Below are 18,469 nucleotides of genomic sequence, written 5' to 3' on the forward strand. Positions count from 1 at the left end.
AAAATATTGGGAAGTGAAAGACAGATAGAACAACTGGGGCAGATAACACCCGGCAAAATACAATAACGCTGCATCCGGAGACGGTCGGACATTGTAATTGCTTAAGGCAGTGGAGAGATGGTGGTGGCAGCAGGCGTGGAGGTGGCTGAGATGGCATGGCGGGTGCTAATGGAGTGATGTCATATGAAACGCCAAAATGACAGCTAGTTAACTGAGGAGGTTTGGCTGATCAAATAAAATGCATTAACTCCAGGAAATGGATATCGCGGACAGCCTCAGAAATGGCCATATCTAATGAGGCAAAATGCAAATGAAGGAGGAAAAGAGTCGTGAAAACGTTTAAACTAACTATAAAGGGATGATGGAGTGTCGGACAGTGGCCGTCAATCTCCCCACTCATTACCCTCATGTGAAATTAACAGCAGCTTTAATCATTACATAAAATCTGCTCCAGCCCATTTGTTGATAATTGTAAGGCACAGAGGTTCAGAGTGGGTTCTTTGTCATCAATCACAGCAGCAGTGTATTTCCTCTGGTTAGGGGACACTCTGCGAGTAAAAATATAAGTTATACTACACTCCTCTTACACTATTTCTCTTGCTGAGGAATGATCTATAATATTTAGCTGTTTCCAGATGTATTAAATTTGAAACTACTTGGTGATTAAGTATCTACAGGAAAGTGCTGACCATTTCAGCCTGTGATGTGACATATTTGGTGCAGTTATTTCTGTACCATACCCGTGTTGGGTTGGAAATCATAGCAGCGTTAAACCGGTTTTGCAGTAAATCTACTGCTGCTCCGGCTATGACTATAAAGTGGATACCTGGCTACGTTTTTTGGTTGCTGTGAGAAAATGAAAAATAAAATCATTAAAGTCAGGAGATCAGACTGTAAAGAAATTATGAAGACTATTATTTCGGTGTATTATTAAAGACTCCCTCCAGCCTTTGGAATACAATTACCTCAATTATTCAATACGTAATAAAACATGTATCTTGATTTTAGGAGTTCCATCGCAGCGACTACATCCCATTCGTTTTCATTTAGTTGGAAATGGCTTCTCTTTTCACTCTGCTGTTGTTTGACATATAAATATAGCATTTGAATGACTTTAATATCCTTCTAATCAATGTCCAGTGATCTTTTGATGTCCTCAATTCAATATAGGAAGGGTCATCCATGCCGCAGCTTTATAAACACAATAAAGGTAAATGATTACTCTCCACTGTGGTGTCCAAAAATACGGCCAGTAATGAAGAGAAATGGAGGAGTTTGAGGGGGAGGCCTGTCATGTGTCATTGGCCAACTCTAAGCCCTAAGATTAATCACGAGAGAGGGGCTCTGTGGCTAAGATGTGGTCACCCTTGATCGATAAATCCGCCTCCCTCTCCTCCCTCTGTGTGTCTCTGCTTCACTTTCTCTCTCTCTTTTTCTCCAAAATATACACAATTGTTGGCATGAGCTAAATCAGCATAAGTGGAGAGATGAATTGATGACATTTACAGGCGTATTTTATATCGATTACTCGAGTTTTGACTTCTGAGGATCTTGTCTTTGAGGAGTTGACTTAAGAAAATGCACTGTTCTTGCATTCTAGTTGAGTCTATTTACAAGACCATCATTTGCACATTCCCATAATAAAAGAAGGCATGAAATCACCCAACAGGAAAAATATAAAAAGGCAAAATGCTCCATGTAGAGTTCAGGGCAGCAGAGTACAAGTTTAGAGGAATTTCAATTTACACAGCCCACTATACATTGCAAAATATATACTGAATCTTGTGTCCACAAACCACGACTGAAAACACTGTGGAGAAGAATTTCTGATAATATTCTGCAGGGACCACAAATGGGACTTTTGACTTGGTCTATGAGGAGGGCATAATGCAATAACATTGCATTAGAAGGGTCTTTTTACAGCGTGGCAGCGCTGCGCGGCTGTATTCCTTGTGTGAACCGGTGCTCTGTTTGCGGTCACTAATGGGCATCAGAAATTACAGGCAGTGGAATCGCGCCCCGCGGGGGGACTGGCCTCCTCAGCGGAGCGGAGCACTTAGACAGTGTCTGGGAGCCTGCTGGAGGAGGAAGGGGGGAACTCAATGTCACAGCCCTGCCTCATAATTAAAGAAACCCTATTCCTTATCCACTGTTAGGTGAGCCCTAGCTTGGTGCTCCATCTGAGGGCTCCCCTGTGGGCGTCTAATGCGTGTTGCCCCCAATGTGCATGTGGGCTGATCAGGGAGCGGTGCCTTTCTGCTGGGTGTCGGAGCTGGAAGCCCTCTGACCACCACGGTAGTAGCGGGGCCACGTTTAGAAGAATCGCAGACCTCAGAAAGCGAAGAAAATATCAACTGAGGTGAGGTTTGAAAACCCAAGGAAAACCAGAAAAGCCAAAAAGTAAGTGCAAGGCAGCTTGCAGGTGTAATTTTAAAAGTGAAAGAACCTCCACAGTTTTCCAAATGATCTGTCTGAAATATGATAAATTTAAGTTTTTCTCTGTTTATAAATTCAGGGCTCATCGTTGGTCCTTAAGTCTGTAGATTTTCTTCCTGCCTAATCCCTCATTTGAAGTAAATAAAAGTAGTAGAGCTGTCATGGTCAGGTTGTTTTCCTCATCTAGCTCCCATGCTTTATAATTATTCATATGAAATGTGGTTCTGTTGATGGGCAACAGTCTTATTTTCTGCTTCAGTCAACAGTGCACATTTGTATTTCTAAATTGTGGAGCGCTTGTTATGTAAGGCAATTTTCTGCCTTCTTAAGAGCCGGATCTCCTGTGCATTAATAAGAGGCTAGGCTGAGCTGCTGGAGAGCTGAGGGCCTGTTCATGCTCTAAACCACACAGCACACAGTCTGGCACCACATACCATTTATACATATTTAAAAGTTTTTGTAGGAAATTGTGATTTTAAAACAGGTGTTATCATGGGTTATAGTCAGATGTGAGAAATCTTACAGCTTAAGTGAACACAGATTTTTTTTGCAACTTTACTTGAAGATTAATGTTAAATGTAAGAATACAACCTTTCCAGAGCCACAGCCAGGATTTTAGGAAATACTGATATCATAAATCCAGATTCTTCTAGCCCCTTTGGACACTTTCCACTTTTGACTTTACTCCTTATGTATTTACTCACCTTTATTTACATGATTTATTGTTTTCTGACAATTTATCCTCTAGCATGATGGTCTTTATTTAAGGCTGTGTGAAATGCTAAATAAATGTATTTAATTACAAAAAAAAATTGTCTGACTGAATAACCTTGAGTAAACAAACATAATGTTATGATTTTTTGTGGCTTGTTTATGTCTAGTTTACATAACGCAAATATTGTCTTTTCCTTTTTGTTTAATGTCTGTTTGTATTGTCTTTCTAAAATTCAATAAAATATAAAATTCTAGACCATTTGTTTACCTTTCATGGTTGCTCAAAATGTGTTTTGAACGCGCATGTTTACATTTACTGCAAGAAATCAGTTGAAAAACATCTGTAAAATCATATCTCTATTTCTAAAAAAACTCTGTGATCTTTGTCCAAACCAAAGACACCACATTTGAGTTATGAGACATTTGTTAATGGACTCTTTCTTCAACTTAAGCATTGCCAGTTTCATCGACAAGCCACAGTATGAGCCATTGCGTCCACATTTGAGCATGTCATTTTAATTTTGATTTAATACCCCGTGGAATGATGGCGGCCCGTTTTGCTAAATTGAATAGACGTGGAGCTGATCTGGAAAATCAATTAATCGATGTGCAAGGCTCATTTAATACACATGTTAATATAATGGGAGAGACACCCACCGCCCATAAAAAAAGACACATTTGGAGCAAATTGGACAGTGCTGATTTTAACAGCGGTTGACATAAGTAAAAGTGCACTGCAGCGGAAAACAGTGACATGAGTGTCTGAAGGGGCCTCAGCTGGAGACAAAAGCAGCAGAGATGGGCCCGAGACTTGAGGAGGATGGTGGAGCGAATGGGAGGAGGCGGAGAAAAAGGAGGAGGAGGAGGTGGAGGGGAGAATGGCAAGGAGGTGAGGAGAGATGGAGAGTGCAGACAGCCGGGCCTCTGAAAGGCCGTTGTGGTTGGCAGCCGCTGACCTTGGTGACGATGGGTTTTCACCAGAGGCTTCTAATGAAGGCTGATTGCCAGGGAATAGTGAGGGAGCCAAGGGGTAGAGAGGGGAGCAGGGAGGGGGAGGGAGAGAAGGAGAGAGAGAAAAGGATAGAGGAGAGGCTCAGGTAATTGCAGCACTTGTGGGTCTGAGGCCCTGCGGTCCTGTGATGTCGGGGTGCAGTGGGGAAGAAGAGAGATGTCTGTGGACGCTTTGGTGGTAAATTGTGGAGCACGGGGATGGGAGGCAGGCCCCTAGGCTGTAATTACCCCTATGAGTGTGCGGATGGAGAGTGGACAGGCCCAGTGTGGGGCTCTGACAGCGATCAAGGAGACGACTGCAAAAGGGGAGTAGAGACAGAATCACAGACAGACGGCAGGAGTCTGTCTGCAGGAGTGACGGAGGAGGAAGACGGGACGCCTCCATCTCCGCCAGGCCCCCCGAAAAACCAGCCAGCCAGACACTGGACCTAGGTCAGAGGCTATTAGCTAACACACAACACGCCGGTGACAAGACAGCCGTGACAGGAGCTATGGAGAGATAGCTCAGCAGTGTTGAAGATGCTGCTCTTGGATGGAGAGAGACATAATGTAGAAGGATTTGGATAAAAAAAAGGCAATAAAAGGCAACTAATTAGACCAGAGGCACAAAGAGAGAGATGTCGGGGCTCCACTGGATGGCGCAGCAGGGTCAGGAGGGTCCGGGGCGTACCAACTCGAATAAGAGAGTTGATAGGCTGGCCTAAGCTTCCTCGCTGCCACGGATCAGTATGTACTACCTCTCCTCTCCCTGCCTGGGCTGATGTAACTCACTGGAGTGGCAAATTACACCAGACCTACAGCTGTAGCCCGACATTATGATTAATTTGATCAGTAATTTCTCCTGTTTTTCATTTTAATCGCCGCGACCATTCTGCTGTGGCAGGTCTTTCAGATCTAATTAAGATCAATTCCGGTGTAACAGACTTGGCGAGCGCCTTTACCCCGTCAAATCCCTGAGCTCTCCGGGCGTGGAGAAAACCCGCAGCTCTAATCAATCAACTTCCAGCAAAATCCAGCGGGCTCCCGCAATCAGCCCATTAACACACTTAAGCAAATTTCATAATCCCCCCCCCCCGTCTATTTGTCATCGCTGTGGTGGCTATTTCAGGCAGCCATGGGGCCACATCTCACTGTACTCTGCATGTTAGGGAGCAGAGAGGCTGTGGGCGGGGTAGAAAGGTAAATTCTGACTCTGTTTAACCAAATTAGTCGCAGTAATCTGAGTTCAGACCATTGACTCAAGGGGACACAGTCTGTTGTGGTGTGATTTGTATTCTAATCGGGATATTAATGAGCCAATTAATGAATTCTGTTTCTCAAATTAAAAACACCAAACACTAAAAACACCAGGGATGTAATGAATGCTCAGGATTTCCTCACTATGGGTTTACGACGAAGATCACACACCTCCCACGAGAAGAGAATTACAATGGGACATTAATTGGAACATAATGAGTGTTTGTCTCTCTGTGCTGTATTTTCAGCAAATAGTTGAATGGCTGGGTGATTCTGCACGTCTGAATAATGACAGCAGGAAATAGGAGTGTTATCTGTGTAATGCTGATTGTATTATGGTAATTATGACTTGACTTTACTGCACAGACCAGTTCCTCTGGGTGAAGCATGGAAACAACAGAAATGCCCTTCTGTGTCTTCAATTAAAACACACAAAAGGAAGATCCCGGTGACAATTCACGTGTTTGTGAGAGTCTCTGCTCAGGGGAGTCCCCCCACACCAAAATTAAAAACTTCTGTGAATTAACCAGCGAGTTGCTCAGTGATCCTGGGACTGAAAATCCAATCACTGACCGAGGCGGTGGGGAGAGAGGCGGAGCTGCTGTTTAAATCCTATTGCAGCCTTGAGTGGGTGCTGAGGCTGCGACCTGTCCTTGGGCGAGCCCCTCGCTGGGTGACACACTCTTTGACAACACCAGCACTGACCCAGAGAAACTAAACCTTTTACGGCCATTCTGCCTCTCCCTCTCTCTCTCTCTCTCTCTCTCTCTCTCTCTCACACACACACACACACACACATACACACACGGTCCGTAATCCTATTTGATGAGGCAATATCTTAATGATACCTGATGTGGCCCCTTTGGCCCCCCTCAAGGGAGGTCTGTCCTCAGTCATCATAATCAGCCTCTCTGCTTCTTTCAGAAGACAATCTGTGTAAAGCTAAGGTTCTGATGCATTGAGGTCATTTTGCGTTTTTTGTTGAATTTCCTTGAATTTGTGAACATTTTTCTAAGCAGTGATTTCCTGGTAAATCACAGACATATAAGACAGTCTGACTGTAGTGTACTGGCTATCCGAGGTCTCTGTACGTCGCCTGATGCAAGTTTAATGTTTGAATCTGTATGTTGGTCAGCGGCGCTTGTATCCACAGTCAGACTGGACAGTGTGTTTGGTGCGATGTAGCGGCTAGCCTTTGGAGCCCATTAAATCCGGAGGCTGTTTTTCCTGCTGAGTCTCACTAGGCCGTGACAGGGCCGGAGAGGGCTGCAAGGGGGGAAACAAATAGCCCAACTCATCCTGGCCATAAAGAAGGTTGCACCACAACCCAATAAGGGTCTGACGCTGATGAATGTGACCAGGGACAGAAAGGCGACCCTGGCCAGTCTCCACCAGAAATGAAACCACAGGGATATAAAATAGGTTATTATCGTCACACGGTGACAGCCAGACGGACAGAAGGGCAGAGATGGATGGACGGACAAAGTGACTAAAAAGGAGGTTGAGTAGGAAGAGCAGCAAAGATTAAGGAACTGATTACAGCCGAAGAGCCCAAGGTTAGATAACCTCAGAATCCCTCCTGAGTCTGCCGAGGGAGGATGTGAGTCGTGCTTCTCGTCCGGTTGTGAGGTTTGATGTGCTCAAGTGCCTCAAAGCGTCAGCAACAAGATGCATATACAAAGAGCTCCACAGAGACAGAAGAGCTGCCAGCATCCATTCAAATACTGCCACTTGATAAACATCAAGTGCTGACAGAGAATCAAGCGTTGTGTATACTGCTTAAACACTTCTGCTCTTTAAGTGGAGAGTTACAGAAAATACTAATCAAATTTTTCATAACTAATTAGCTGGGGATGATTGGTTTTCCTGATGCACTTCATTCAACATTTCCATGAAAAATGATTTGAGTGGGCTAAAGGAATCTGAGAGCCTTGTATCTTTCTACAAAAGTGAGCATTGTGACAAAGAAAAAGTGAATACTCGAAAAAGTGAAGTACCCTTAATACTGACAAACATATTGGATTAATGGAATCAGATATAAGTCAGAAGTAACCAATTCACATTAAATACCATTCTTTGGTTGGGGATGCACCAAAACTCTGGGCCAATAGACAATACCAATATTTTGTTATTGTTGTGTTTCATTTGATTTTAGTTATTAATTCCCCCTTTGTGCTGGAGAAACAGAAATCTTCATTATAAAAAAAGTGAACTATTTTTAAGTTATTCAGGCCTTCAATACACTATCTTTGAATAAGCACAATTTAAATCATATGCAATTATGAAACAGTTTTTTAAAATAAACTTTCTTCACTTTACAAAGATCTTAAACTGCTTATTTTTAATATGGATAATACAATCATAATTCCATTTCTAATATATTTTTGATATTGCTGTGAAAACACTTGTATTTATTCAAGTTTCTTGCCAGGACTACATTTTACAAGATATCATTTGACCACAGCATGGGAACATTATAATTTACCTTCACCCAAGACTCATTTTTAATGAATAGACTTTGAAAGCAAATAATGTAGCTCAGTTTAACCTGTCAGCAGTTATTTGTAGCCACCTGCTGTCCTAACGTCAAAGGTAATTTTTACAGTGTCCTTTCATCCCAAAAGTGTCCCTGGGACAAAAATTACGTAACACAACAACAATAACAAAAAAAAAAAAAACATTGGTGAATATCATCTTATTTGCTGATAGGCTGATGAAAATCAACAAGGCGGACAATGGCCAATATCAATGTGTGGCCAATACTTTGGTGCATCCCTATTTCTTGGTCTAATGTGAAATCATTACTTATCTACAAAAATATAACATTTGTACAAGCCTGAAAAATAAAGTTGGTGCATGAACATCTCAAATTACAACTAAGGGGTGATACGTAGTTACAGCCACAAGTCAGTTGCATACAGTGAATAAAAGTCTGTACCAGATCCGTATGAGGCTACCTCTGCGAGTTCACTTATAAAAAATAATTGGATGGGAATAGTTCATGGACTTACCGACAAAGGCATGGGTGGGGTGACGGGCGAGGGAAGGCTGCGAGCCGGTGACTGGTTGGGCCGGTGCGGCGGGGAGTGCTGCGGTTGTCCAGAGGTGGAGGAGCAAGTGGAGCCTGGAGATGGGACGGAGGTCTGCTGCTGGCTGGGCGGGGTCATGTGATGCTGGGGTGGCAGCTGGTTCTGGGTGTGGGAGAGGGTCTGTTGGTGATGGTGTTGCTGCTGTTGCTGATGCTGCTGCTGCTGTTGCTGTTGTTGTTGCTGCTGCTGCTGCTGGTGGTGCTGCTGCATCTGTTGGAGCTGCTGCAGGTGTTGAAGCTGGGAGTTCAGTGATGAGGTAGCTGTTGATGAAAGAATGGAGACTTGTTTGATTCCTCTTTGTGCTGGAGACCTGAACTATCCACACTGAGTGCAACAAACACACAAGTTTAGACTGACCACACTGTAAAATATGTTTTAGCACAGAAACATGGAGACCTCATTATTTTAGGAATATGCTCACACCTCAGATAGAAATACACTTGGAGGTGTGGGATGCATAGGGTGAATGGTGAGAGACAGATGTAAATTGCATGGAGCCACAACAAGGTCCTCCGGGGTTTTTAGCCCGCATGATAGAGTCAGAGAATTTAATTTAGCTGGTTGGAGGACAAAGCTATCAAGCCTGACTGATATAATTGCTCTCTCTGGAGCCAAAAGTCTTCATTGTCACTTGGAGAATGTCAGAATCTTTGGTTTAATGGCTTAAAATCTCATAGGAAAGAGACATTCATCTTCACCGGAAGACTTCAGAAATAAACCCATTAACTAATTGGATCCAATAATGGCACGCCATTAGAAGCTAATTTCTACATTTAAATGCTTATAAATTTTTATGCTGTTTAAAAAAAATGGTTAACGCTCAAGCTGAGTCAGTCTGCAGCCACACCAGCATGCAAATACTCCAGTGGTCCCAGATTGTCCATCTCAAATATAATATAAATAAATTACAAAAATATCTTGTGCAGGTGCACCCAAGGGTGCATTGTAAAGCGATGATGATGATAAAGCAAAACCCCGAACAAGAAGCAGCCTTCAACGACAATCCCTGGCCAAACTTTTTAAACCAGCTAATTTTATAATTGATTAATCAGTTGATTAATCATCCATCACATCATCCTGGGATTTGGGAAACTAAGGAAGATTTTTCAACACTTTCTGACATTTATAAGACCAAACTACTAATCAATTAATCAAGAAAAAAGCAAACAAAATTACTGACAAAACATAAATTATTTGCTGCAGCCTTATTGCACAAACTGTAGGTGAAAATTTAGTGCAATATATTTTATTTTTGATGTGTAATGTTTATCCTTGATGTTTTAAGGAAGAGAGTGGGTAGAGAGGAAGAGATAGTGTGAGAGAGGGAGATTGTTCATATCTCAGTAGTATAGGTTTTCTCTGCTTTATTAAAAAGTTTCATCACCAAGTGAACATTTTTTCATTATGTTGACTTTCTAAAAAATAAAAAAGTGAAAGCAACTTGTACTTGTTATAGTACTATATTACTTAATTAACCAGTTACATTTTTACCTTTCCTTGAGTAGAGATTTTTCAATCCTGTCTCCTAGAAACTACGTTTGTATGTTACATTCTTCAATATGTTATTGTGGTAAACCGAATCGCTAAATGCAATGTGTCTTTTCAGTAAAAAAAATACTACATTTATGTAGCGCGTAGGCTTTGCAAAGAGGTGGTTGGTGAAGGTGGCGTGTGAATAAGTGCCAGGACCTTGACACCAGAACTTCAGGTTTTTGTCTGTCTTAGGTTTAGGCAACAAAAAGCCTCCAGTTAAGGTTAGGGGAAGATCGTTATTTTTGTAAAATGTTCATTTAAAAAAAGATAATAAAAAGGTAATGCTGTAGTCATGAGTGGATTCTGTATTACAAGATTGCCTGTTTTGGTGGAAAAAAACACGAAATTGTTGTCAATGAACATTTTTTAACACATTTTTGTAACTTGCTGTGTACTTTAAGTACAGCATTTCCTTATATTGTTAACAGAAATTGTAATTTGCTGCAATGTGTTTCCCTCAATATATTTTACTGCTTTAAATAAGTTGTATATAAACATAATTTCTAGGAGACAGGGCCGAGATTTTCAGTTCTCTACCCAACACTAGTTCTCAACTTCATGGGAATTTTCTACTGCAGTTCACTCAGAAACATCTGAATAGTGAATTTACTGTCTTCTATCAGTTCACACATGAAACCATACGCCGACATAGCAAAAACAAAATAATGTTGACTAAAGGTATCAAGCGTAATACTATATGTGGAGAATTGGGCTAAAAAACAACATCTGAGCTGACCTTCACAGCTCTTTAAATAGAAAAGAGGACAAAGTGAGTTTCCACACAGATATGATGGATAAAAAGGTGTTTTTATATCTGCGCTTGCATTCAGAAAACTGACAGCCTTTTTTCAAACGCAGCAGAAAAAAATCCTTAAAAGAAACTATATTTTACATAGAAAAACTGTCTTATGGAAACAGTGACACAACATTTATTCACAGATCATGCTAAATTCAAAGGGCATAAAATTAGTAAATACCAATGACTTCAGAATATACTGTTCCTTTAGTACAATGACCTACAGACAAGAAATATGTTGGCCTTAACTCTGTTACTGCTTTGGAGGATGAATACAACAGATGACCATGACAAAATCCAACATGATTTTCTGTGGATTAAAAGATAATAGAAGCTCGGAGGGAACAAGACCTGATCCGTATGTTGATATTTGACTGGACTTCAAAGACTGGACTGCACTATAGAAAGAAACTGTCATGAAGTTAAACAGATTTCCTTCAAACTGAGGTCAGGCAAGGTTACAATAATGAATGTTGAGAACATTTTTTGTTCACTGCTTTTAGAAATGCAGTGTAAAATAGCAATGTTCTATGACTAAAAAGCAAGATAGAAGAACAGTAAAGCATACTCTATGAATACTGTCTAAAAGTGATTAAATTAATTCAAATTCAAAGTAATCTAACACACGGATAAAATGGTGGTTTTCCCCTAAATCAGAAGCCTGCACAAATACTCTTTTTCCACAAATTAGTTCTCGTTTCAGCTTGCATTTCTACCAGTTCACCGTTCAAGCATGAGTTGCACAATCGAAGTAAACTGTAGTAGCAAAATCGCGCAATACATTGTTTAGCTGTGAATTTTTGTTCTCTTTGTTCTTTCTGAATACAGATATTTGTTTTTACCCCAAAACAAGCATGGAATAAAAATGACACCACTCTACGCTCTTTTTTCTGATGATTTCCCACTTGACTTCTCCTTTGTTGCCTCTTACTCTTTCCAATCTGCAGAAAATGACACGCCCACTGATGTAATCATGGTTCACACCTAAGGTATACAAAAACCTACTATTTTTGATTCCAGCTGAGAATGTGGTTATGAACACATTTATTTATTGTAGAAATGTTTTGATCAGTTCAAAATTTTGCGTGGGAACCAGAATGGAACCAGAGCTGTGCTGTGCAGCCATTGTGAACTACTGTTTAAGAGCAGAGGGTAAGACCTGATGACCATAAATAAAGAAACAGCCATCAACAAAATGTCAGCAATTTGGCAATATTTTGTCCCACCAGTTTAGGTTTTTATCTAAGCCATGATTAACAGCAATAATAGTAATCATTTCATGTCCTTACAGAGTTCATCGTATATGGCTGCTTATTTATTTATTTATTTATTTATTTATTTATTTTTCAACATAATGGTATCAATCTGTACTCAGTATTGGCCAAAACTCGAGTTCAAGTATCAAAATCAGTATCAGGGAGGAAGAAAATGGGAACATTTTTATAAATGAACCAAACATGCTTACTGAAAAATACATGTATTGTTTGTTTATTGTTTTATTATTATTATTATTATTATTATTATTGTCAAATTGGTAGAGAAATCAAACAGGATATTTAAAAGATGTCAAAAACTAGAGTGGGTTAAATTGCACAAAAGAAACCACTGTTTTCACTTAAACAAATTTCAAGAAGCATGTTTTCTCTCAATTTTATAAATAAAGAGAAAAAATGCAAATTTCCTAATTAAAGGTTTAGTTTAACATGTTGCACGTACTACATGCGTTAATAGACCCCTCACTTACATCTGAAGCAGTACAACAAAGCAAATATACAATTTCGTATTTAAATGACTTAAAACACAAAGGACTGAATAACAAAAGAGTGTTTGTGAACATCTGTTGATAATGCAGCCGAGCAATTGTGAACGCAGGCGTAGACAAGCTTGTATACATACAGAATCAATGCACTTAAATAATTTAACTATGGTTGCCTCATAAAAGATGAATAAAACATCAGGGCAGACAAGTCTTTGATTAGTGTGGCCACTACGACTGCAGGACAGGCACATATGAACATTTGATGAAGATCAGATCATCCTCCTCTTCCCTCGCTCTGCAGCAGCACGGCAAAAGAAAGCCAGCGTCTCTTGGCCAGTAAACAGCACACTTTTACATTTCTTCTACCTCCTGACACATTGACACCTCTCTCACACCCCCATCATGAATTATATATCACCTGTGCAAACGGCAAGAGTCCAATTCTCGCTTGAAATGTTTGGGGCAAGTTGTCTAGCGAGCACCGAGCCCCTGACAGGACCGGCTCTTTTCCTTTTGCAACTTCACAACGACAAAAATGTTGAGCCCTACTTAAAGACGGAATAAGAGGGAACAAAGACGGAGAAAACAAAAGGGGGGTAAAATGAGATTTCTGTCAGAAAATTATCGAAACCAGGCGAAGATCAAAGACGACTGGAGAATTTCCTGCAGCGCCAACCATTACGCCGAGGAACAAGAGGTACAACAAAAAATATGAGGCAAAAGAAAACAAATACAGAGGGAATATGGAAGAAGCCCCATGTGGCCTTATTATAAGGGCTACACCGCAGGTACTATATTCTTTAACAGCAGTGCTTTATAAATTCTGTCATCTTGTTAAGACTGTCAGGACCACTGACCCTCCCTTTCCCTCTAACTGGGCAACTGGCATTCTGAAGCTCATTCTTTTAACCACAGCTGTCTGATTGCTTTGGTTGAGCACATAATCCAAACGGCTTGTCTCAGCTAATTGTTTGTGCTCCTTCCTCCAGCAGACACGGTGCCGAGGACGAGAGTGGGAGCTTCACTTATGATGGAGAGAGGGCAAAAGGGTGCCGGGATCCTATAGTGCTCATTATATCTCCCACTGTCTCTTTGTTGTGTTTCATATTCACTCGTTCTCCGACTGCGATGCAAGCGGCGCTCCCACTTGATCATCACGCTGGAGGGGGGTGTAAGAGCAAGGGGTCCCAGTGTCACTGTTGTCACAGCATGCCTATGTTAATGTTTATAATGAGGAATGAACACAGAGGAAAGTCACGCAGCTAAATGATCAGATACAAGCTGCACTGTGGCATTTTGTGCTCCATTTAACCATTTAACAACAATCATTTGGGACTGTGAAACACCAGTGCTGAGGAGTCTACGGCCTCCAACCTCAGTGCTTTGAGAAACTGTCTGCCATCTGTCTTTCGTTTTTTGCTTTAGTGCCACAGCAGAAATCAACTGTTATCTTTGACTGTCCCGGCCCTGGCTTCTGAAGTAGTGGAGGACGAAGCGAGACTGATTGTCAGAGGTCGAAAGGCTAGGTCAAAGCCGGCTCATTCGTCAGACAAAATGCTATTTTTGTTTCCTGTGCGGTTGAGGAGTGAAGGTGGGGGGAAGCAGACTGCGCTCTCATTACCAGCGCTATCTCAGTAGTCCCTGCCAACCCCCCTATTACAGTACTTTTCTCTCTGGGGCTGATTCAAGCTCGACGCCTTGTTTTCCTCTCAACACCTACGTTTACAACCATCCTCTAACAGTTATCTTATATATTGTTTGGGTGTGTGCATGTTTGTATACAGGTGTAACCCGTAACTTTGCTCCGGAGTCCTGCAGGGATCTGATTTTCATGACGTGCTAGCACCACCTGCACATGTTGGTTGGGTTCTGTTACCGACCTGATCAACCGACACAACATCCGCGGCCCGACCCCAAAACCACAAATCCTATAATGACCATTCACTGTTCACATAAACCGATTAGGCAGCACGTTAAAAGTGATAATTTGGGGACATTTCATACATGTGAATTTAAGATATTATATTTTAAACCAAAGGTAATTCAGAACATACAATTGAAATGAATGTTTTGTGCTTTTTCTGGTAATATTAAGTAGCACATTGCCACAGTTAAAGGTATGCTACACTGGATAGTTTTGCCAGTGAATGTGAAAGTAAAAGCCAACCTCAGACTGACTCTTCGACACTTTGCCTCGCTCTGGCACCTGGTCACTACCTTTAGCGCTATGAAGGAATATGCCTACAAATGTCCTGAACATAGAAAAGGAGAAAAAAATAAGAATATACAGGCAGAGGATTGAGTCTCTGCAAAAATGTACACACACTTCAAGTGGGTGATAAATGATGATTAAAAGAGATTACTTTTTTTCTGTCCATGCATTTTTTTTCAGAAAATCCTGCATCGTATGGTAGACAGAGCCAACACAAAAGCCATCAATGAGAGTTAGAAAACATTAAAATGAAATTACTACTGTGATGCAACCGGTCTCCTGTTCGGATAATGTACGAGTACAAGTATGAGTATCATCTGAGTGAAATGTGTCAATATTTGTACTCATGCTGAGGGAAATCCTCATGTTGATAGCTGTGTTCAAGCTCTTACGCTGGTAATCAAAAATCATTTGATTTTTAATAAATAATAAATTCCACAACTTCAGATCAACTCATATCAATTTCAAGTTTAAATGACAATTTTTCAGTAAGGTCTCATCCATTTCCAGTTTAAGTTTCCCCCACTTTCAATTTAAACTCTAATCATTTCTAATGCAGATACAGACACACATTATTCCATTTGTTGAACAGATACAAATACTGATTATGGTGCACACGCTCATCCTTATCAAATTACTAATATCATTTTATGTTTATGTATTTATCATCCAACATGTACAGTCTAAGCAACATGTTTTTTCACCCAGACTGAACATCTAAAATAAAATAATTGAGACAAAAAAAAAAACACTTTTTTTGTCGGACACCCATTGGATACTGTTTGTTACACATCTGGCGCATTGATATTCAACCTAAACGTAAACTTTGATAGACATGTAGGACATAAAAGCTGAAAAACTACCACAAAAATGAGTCTTGGCATAAGTTGCAGTTGTACTAAAGACACACAGTATATAACAAACTCCATGTCCAACTTCTACTGAAAATTGTGCCAAAAGAAAAATCTATTGATTCATTTTGGCTTTCCAGATAGCCTACACAAATAAGTGCCCATCATATTATATCCCTAAGAAAAGGCCCAGCCAAGGCCAACATGAAGAGTGATTTAAGTCCCCGCGTCCACACAAAAGGACTTTCACTGTATAAAACTATGTGTGCTGCGCACGGTATAAAGTACGATCAGCGGAGGGCGGACATCATATGAATTCAAGTTTTCTGGGCATCAAAAAGGAAAACACAGCGTACAAACCTTGAGGAGACTGTATTGAGTTTACGACCATGAATAAAATCTACTGTAGTTTTTATGTAAGATAAGTGTGAGTGCACTGCATGCTTTTCTGTAAAATAAAGTAGTTGTTGTGTATAAGCTCTTCTGCACAGAACAGATACATAATTACACTGAAAGCAGAAAATCATCTCTAACTGCTGTTCAAGTGTCTAAATGTCTTTGGCATCATTTAGGTGTGCTGAAAATTTGGAGCTAATCAGAGGCTGCAGAGGAGCCTGTCGGGAGTTAATGAAAATGTCCAATGTGAACCATCCTGTATTTTTAGGGACTTCTATAGTCTAAACACAGCTGTCACTCTCTAACAAGGGAGGTGAGAGGGGACAAACAAGCTCCCCATTACTGTTCTGCCTCACGTTCCACTATGGGAGTCCATAAACCACTGTCTCAATTGCCTTTTCAGAGAGTCACACTGATAATTACTCCACTGGAGGTAAGGAGATTTAGCCTCTATGAGATCTGGTAATTACAAAGGTGGTCAAAGGAAGGTCATTTTTACTCTGCGGATTAGATCAGAGCACTCGCACACTGATGAAGTGGATAACATTACTGTTTCTGCACTCTTTAGTTCGCTGTTAACTTGTATCACCGTTGGTCACTTTGTATCACTTTGATAACACGTGTCCATGTGACAAAATGTTAATTATTTTCATATCAAAGGGGGCCTACTATACTTTTCCCCATTTTCTGTCATATATTATGTCATAATGTTTGATGTTCATATCAATAATGGCCACAGTTTTGAATAACGAGAGGGAAACTTATGTAAAAGTAATCCCTGCAAGCAAAAACCTCATGCCTCAGACCGTTCTAATAACTCTGTTTCCAAAATTATGTTTTCTGTTACTTTCAAGTCAAGCTCAAATCAGCTTGTGACGGACTGCTTTGTATGGTCATCTGGTCCAGGCACTCTACTGCAAGTGTTTACATAACCTAACAAAAACTGCTACATGTGGATGCTAATGTCAGGGAAACAAGTCATCTTGGATGTTCTCCCTAATTTCAGATCATATTCCTGCTGGAACACGTCCGTTGTAAAGATTTTGGTATAAAACTTTTTAATGTTTAAAAAGTCTGCTGTAATCTGTTACACTAACATCAGGGAAACATGTAATTTTGGTTACCGATGTTAATTTCTCCCTGATTTTGGAACATATCCGATCTGTTGTGTTAGGAAGCTTTTACTGGTGATTTTTAATGGTAAAAAGTTTTCTCCATAACAGTCATTCACTGGCTGCAATGGCCGTGCAGAGATGTAGAGATACTGAAGACCAGGACCCACTGACCAATCAGAGCAGACAGGGCTTTTTCAGGGGGTCTTAAAGAGACGGACACTAAAATAGAGCGTTTTAGACAGAGTAAAATACAGGCGTTCCAGCACAGACAGTGCAAAGGAGATTAAGTGTTTTTTGAACATTAGCAAGCATGCAAACATGTTCTTGTAGAGGAACAAAATACAAGTATGAAGCTTAAAATGAACACAGTAGGTCCTTTAAAAAAAATAAATCAGTTATGTTGTTTATTTCTCCACAATTAATAATTTAGCCTATAAACATTTACAAGAAACTAAACTCAAAAGTATTTTTTTAAACAAACAAAAGGAGAAATTTTTTTGTTGTCTTTGGTGGAGCTAAATCTATTTTATATACTGCTGCATAGCAATTATAACAATGCATAATGTTTTGTAAGATTATTATTATGTTCTGCATGTAAAATCTCAATCTGTAACGTAACTAGAGCTGCCATATAATTACAATATTTGCTTGTGAAATATTGTGAGGAGAAAGTAAAAGGTGGCCTGAAGAGAAAATACTCAAGCAGTAGTACAAATTAGTAAAAGTACCTAAAATGTCTAATTATTATAATTACATTGTAACAGTTCTTGCGTGGATGTACTTGACTTTTACATGCATGCAAAGTAGGAATTAACAGTACAGGACAAAATCACAACCTGGAACACAAATCTATGTTACATTCCTTTTACCAGCGAGTCTATACACTTTGTTATCATGTTAAAGGAATGGAAAATAGATTCCTGCCTTGGCAATAGCTGGAATAAACATGGAGAAAATGAAACGTTAAAGGAACTAGTGAACTACTGAATAAAAACATTACTCAGAGCCACAGCAGGCAATATCAGTGTTTCAGCCCTGCTGCAGGGGGAACTCAGCAACTACAAAAAAAAAAAAAAAAAAAAAAATATAGGCAGTTAAGATTTGAGTGGAGTCGCGGAGCCACAGGATTTTAGAGAGTAAACCACATCGCTTGTAGGGATCCAGAGATAATGCTTTCACTTTGTGATGCAAGGCAATATCAAGCTGTGTTGTAGAATTCTCACTCTGGGGGAAGCATTTCAAAGAATCAAATCCTCTCCATGGAGATGTTACACATACAAGAAAATCCCTGTGCTCGATAATGTTGCCCTTTTGTGTGATG

General features: G+C 40.3%; 1 protein-coding gene across 1 annotated transcript in view; it reads right to left on the reverse strand.

Annotated features, from left to right (window-relative positions):
* Positions 1 to 18,469, reverse strand: part of pou6f2 (POU class 6 homeobox 2) — an 88,148-nt gene that overhangs the window by 23,849 nt on the left and 45,830 nt on the right. Inside the window, exon 6 of the mRNA XM_042510685.1 lies at positions 8,409 to 8,746. Coding sequence (XP_042366619.1) covers positions 8,409 to 8,746 — 338 coding nt within the window. The remainder of the gene's footprint in view (positions 1 to 8,408; positions 8,747 to 18,469) is intronic.

This window comes from Plectropomus leopardus, chromosome 21, assembly GCF_008729295.1.
Source record: "Plectropomus leopardus isolate mb chromosome 21, YSFRI_Pleo_2.0, whole genome shotgun sequence".
In the NCBI taxonomy this organism is placed as follows: domain Eukaryota; kingdom Metazoa; phylum Chordata; class Actinopteri; order Perciformes; family Serranidae; genus Plectropomus; species Plectropomus leopardus.